Source organism: Spinacia oleracea, chromosome 4 (assembly GCF_020520425.1).
Source record: "Spinacia oleracea cultivar Varoflay chromosome 4, BTI_SOV_V1, whole genome shotgun sequence".
In the NCBI taxonomy this organism is placed as follows: Eukaryota; Viridiplantae; Streptophyta; class Magnoliopsida; order Caryophyllales; family Amaranthaceae; genus Spinacia; species Spinacia oleracea.
In genome coordinates, this window is record NC_079490.1 from 16,591,121 (window position 1) to 16,592,296 (window position 1,176).

The 1,176-nt window shown below is 45.8% G+C and overlaps 1 protein-coding gene across 1 annotated transcript; it reads left to right on the top strand.

Moving 5' to 3' along the window:
- Positions 1–307: 307 nt before the first annotated feature.
- LOC110779729 (uncharacterized) lies at positions 308–823 on the top strand. The gene has a single exon (XM_021984215.2). The coding sequence runs from the start codon at positions 308–310 to the stop codon at positions 821–823; it is 516 nt and encodes a 171-aa protein (XP_021839907.2).
- The last annotated feature ends 353 nt before the right edge of the window (positions 824–1,176 follow it).

The following is a 1,176-nucleotide window of genomic DNA, read 5'->3' on the forward strand; positions in this document are numbered from 1 at the left end:
AATGAGAAAGCACGGCAAACATTTCTCACATGGTATCAGGAGACTAGGTTTCCTTTCCCCACAACCCTAGCAGCCGTTTCTTCCTTCCCCTTCCCCCCCCCCCCCCCCTTCTCTCCAATGGCGGATGTCACAAAACTCCATCCCGCAACCACGGTTTCTAACATCAAGACCTGTATTCCCATAACTCTAGATTATGAGGGCACTCAATACAGTAATTGGTCTACCCTATTTCTCCTTCATTGTCGTGCAAATTTGGTCGTCGAGCATATTGTGCCTCCCTCTTCCACCACCACACCGACCGACACTGATGCCGACAAAGCAGGAGCTGTGGAACTGCAATGGCAGCGGCTCGATGATATTGTACGTCAATGGATTTAAATCACCATCTCCAATGACCTTCTCAACAATATTCTCAATCAGGATGACTGCTCAAGATGTGTGGACTCGGTTGGTGCACTTATTTCAAGAAAACAAGTCTGCTAGGGCACTTTACCTTGACACCCAATTCACCAACACGAAGTTGGACCAATTCTCCGGTGTCAAACCTTACTGCACCCGCATCAAAGTCCTATCTGACCACCTTCGAAACGTGGGGGCACATGTTTTTGAGGATCTTATGGTGCTTCGCGTACTGCAAGGCATCTCTGCTGAATATAAATCTTTCCGTAACGACGTCCAACACCGGGTTCCTATGCCTCCCTTTGAGGAGGTGCGCACAATGCTGGAATTTGAAGAAGAGTCACTCGCCGAGGGTCCCATTGATACAGGTTCGGATACTCCTCTTTTCAATTCCCATTTTGATAATGCAGTGAATGTTAGTTAGGGAAAAAATTCATCCCATAATAATAGGGAACACAACAACAAATCTAATTATAGTGGGAAAAGAGCCACCGTGGCAGTGGTGGGAACAACCACCGGAATAACAACCGGCACGGTGGTGGCAACAGTGGAAATGGTGGTGGCCGCAATAACCACTCACGGTCTAATTGTAACACCCCCGATATACTAACTAGAAATGGATAAGAATATAAAAGACTTTATAAAAATTTGCGGAAGCTTACACCTAAATCGGAGGTATCACCGCCACACTTCACCACATTGTCAAGTGCTAAGGCTTACAAGACTTAAACTATTACAACTCAATTACTAGGTGGTCTATTTACAACTATACAACTG